At 58.6% G+C, this 3,002-nt stretch overlaps 1 protein-coding gene across 1 annotated transcript; it reads left to right on the top strand.

Moving 5' to 3' along the window:
- Nucleotides 1-210: 210 nt before the first annotated feature.
- NPBWR2 (neuropeptides B and W receptor 2) lies at nucleotides 211-1,212 on the top strand. The gene has a single exon (XM_017515661.2). The coding sequence runs from the start codon at nucleotides 211-213 to the stop codon at nucleotides 1,210-1,212; it is 1,002 nt and encodes a 333-aa protein (XP_017371150.1).
- Nucleotides 1,213-3,002: the final 1,790 nt, after the last annotated feature.

Below are 3,002 nucleotides of genomic sequence, written 5' to 3'. Positions count from 1 at the left end.
CTCTGGCCCCAGGCACTTGACCTGGCAAAGTGGCCCACAGTCTCAGCCAGAGAACTTGGAGCGGCTGTGCTCTAACAGACGGCCAGATCTCAAAATTTCTGGTTGATTTTCTTTCCTAGAATCCAGCCCAAGGAGGCCTCTTACCAGACACCCAACTCCAAGGAACCCCCCACCTGCCCGGGGCACAAACTGTCAACAGTCCTACCTACAATGCAGGCCGCTGGGTATCTGGAGCCCCTTCGCATCAGGGGTGCCTCCTCCCTCACCCCACTGGGTGCCAACGTCTCTCAGGACAATGGCACTGGCCACAATGCCACCTTCTCCGAGCCGCTACCGATCCTCTATGTGCTCCTGCCTGCTGTGTACTCCGGGATCTGCGCCGTGGGGCTGACCGGCAACACGGCCGTCATCCTTGTCATCCTGAGGGCGCCCAAGATGAAGACGGTGACCAACATGTTCATCTTGAATCTGGCCATTGCTGACGGGCTCTTCACACTTGTGCTGCCCGTCAATATTGCAGAGCACCTGCTACAGCACTGGCCATTTGGGGAGCTTCTCTGCAAGCTGACGCTGGCCGTCGACCACTACAACATCTTCTCCAGCATCTACTTCCTGGCCGTGATGAGCGTGGACCGATACCTGGTGGTGCTGGCCACCGTGCGGTCCCGCCACATGCCCTGGCGCACCTACCGGGGGGCGAAGGTCATCAGCCTGTGTGTCTGGCTGGGCGTCACGGTCCTGGTTCTACCCTTCTTCTCTTTTGCTGGCGTCTACAGCAACGAGCTGCAGGTGCCAAGCTGTGGGCTGAGCTTCCCGCAGCCCGAGCAGGCCTGGTCCAAGGCCAGCCGCATCTACACGGTGGTCCTGGGCTTCGTGGTGCCTGTGTGCACCATCTGTGTGCTCTACACAGACCTGCTGCGCAGGCTGAGGGCCGTGCAGCTCTGCTCTGGCGCCAAGGCTCTAGGCAAGGCCAGGCGGAAGGTGACCATCCTCGTCCTGGTCGTGCTGACCGTGTGTCTCCTCTGCTGGACACCCTTCCACCTGGCCTCCATCGTGGCCCTGGCCACAGACCTGCCCCAGACCCCGCTGGTCATCAGCATGTCCTACGTCATCACCAGCCTCAGCTACGCCAACTCGTGCCTGAACCCCTTCCTCTATGCCTTTCTGGACGACAGCTTCCGCAAGAATTTCCGCACCATGTTCCGGTGCTGAGGGGCCTGAGCACCCATCATCACCCTCACCATCACCCACACCCTCACCCACCAGTTCAGGTGGCCTCTTCCAAGGGACGCTGTGCCTGTTTACATCCCCATGCTGTCTTCTCCACACAGCGAGACACGGACCCTCAAATGCTGGCCACCAAACCTCCAGAGACAGCCATGGACATATACCTCCCACGTCTGCTTCCTGGACAGCCCCTGGGTGGACAGCAGCAGGGATCCAGGTCAGAGCAGAGCAAGCATCCTTAGTCCAATTACCCACAAGGGACAGACAGATGGACAAGCCCTGGAAGGTTCTGGGGCTGGGGTTCCCTAATGACAGTGGTTGGAAGGGGAAGGAACCCAAACCATGATCTCGACCTGGGCCAGCACTGTGTGGCACAGTCAGGATCCCTTGGGCTCTTCCCAAGACAGGGTTGGGAGGTGGCACAGTGTGGGCACCTCAGGCAGCAGTGCTATGCTGCTGCAAAGGCCAGCGACACCTGCAGCAACTGAGACCACGAAATCCACTGTCACAGCCTGAAACCCAAGTGACGTTCCAGCAGTTGGCCATCCCCGCCACGCCCTCATGCCACGGCCTTGTGCTACTTTGTACCCCCCCAGGCCGTGGCCAATGGTCCTCTCATAGTTTGCTACAGGGTACAGGGCCCTTCTGCCAGGACCTCTGGGCCACCATGGCCTAGGGAGCATCTGTCACTTGGACAGGCTGGCACCTGGAACTCTTCCTCTCACGGTGTGGCTGGGGCTTGTACTCAGCCAGCAGGAGCTGCGTGCTGAAACTCTGGTGGGGGCGGGGTGCTGGTAATGAAGGGCAAGCAGCTCAGACACCACTGACTGTCGGGGGCAGTCCCAGAAGACAACCCAGGTGTGCCGTGGCCAGGTCCCCGTCCTTGGCCCATGGTTCTCAGCTGGTTCCATGCCTGGCATTCCAGCCTGGCAGCCAGGTGTGAGCGCCCTGGGTTGGTTTCAGTCCTCCTGACCCAGAACTCTGAGCAGTCTGTCCAGTGGGCACACAGGACCCCTCATTTACCACCCCGCAAGGTGTCCCAGGGTGTATGCCCACCTCCGCCCACCCACCAAGTACCCCAGCTTTCCAGGCCACGACGGCCCTGCCTGTCAAGCTCAAGGCTGCCTCAGTGCCCCTCCTCAGAGCGAGTCGGCCAAACATGCCAGGGCCAGCTCCATCCAGTCACCTTCCCTGATGACACTGTATTAGCTATCTGCTGCTGTGTAACAAATTTCTCCAAAATCTAGGAGCTTAAAACAACTATTTCACAGCTTCAGTGGTTCAAGAATTAAAGTGGCATTTTGGGTGGTTCTGGCTCAGGGTCTCTCATCAGGTTGCAGTCAGGACATTGGCGGAGGCCCTGGCATCTGAATATTGGACAGGTGCTGGGATATCTCCTGAGAAGTCTCCCTCCCCCGCCCGCCTGGCAGGAGGCCTCTGTTCCTCACTACATGGATGCTTCAGGAGTGTCAGGGGCTGTCTGCGGTCCCTTCGTTCTGTGCATTGGAAGCAAGTCACATGTCCACCCTGCACTCAGGGGCTGTGGACAGTTCATTCTTCTTTTGCCTCATTTTTTTTTTAATTGAGAAGGGGTCTCACTTTGTCACCCAGGCTGGAGTGCGGTCACAGCTCACTGCAGCTTCGACTTCCCGAGCTCAAGCTATCCTCCCACATCAGCCTCGGGAGCAGCTGCGACCACACGTGTGCGTCACCACGCCTGGTAATTTCTTTTCTTTTTTTTTTTTTTTTTGAGACGGAGTTTCACTCATGTTACC

This window comes from Cebus imitator, unplaced genomic scaffold (genome assembly GCF_001604975.1).
Source record: "Cebus imitator isolate Cc_AM_T3 unplaced genomic scaffold, Cebus_imitator-1.0 Scaffold555, whole genome shotgun sequence".
Lineage (NCBI taxonomy): Eukaryota > Metazoa > Chordata > Mammalia > Primates > Cebidae > Cebus > Cebus imitator.
The sequence above is the reverse complement of the archived record's forward strand: the minus strand, read 5'-3'. Positions and strand labels throughout refer to the sequence as shown.

Coding starts and splice junctions, on each gene's coding strand:
- NPBWR2 (XM_017515661.2), top strand. CDS start 211: ATGCAGGCCGCTGGGTATCTGGAGCCCCTTCGCATCAGGGGTGCCTCC.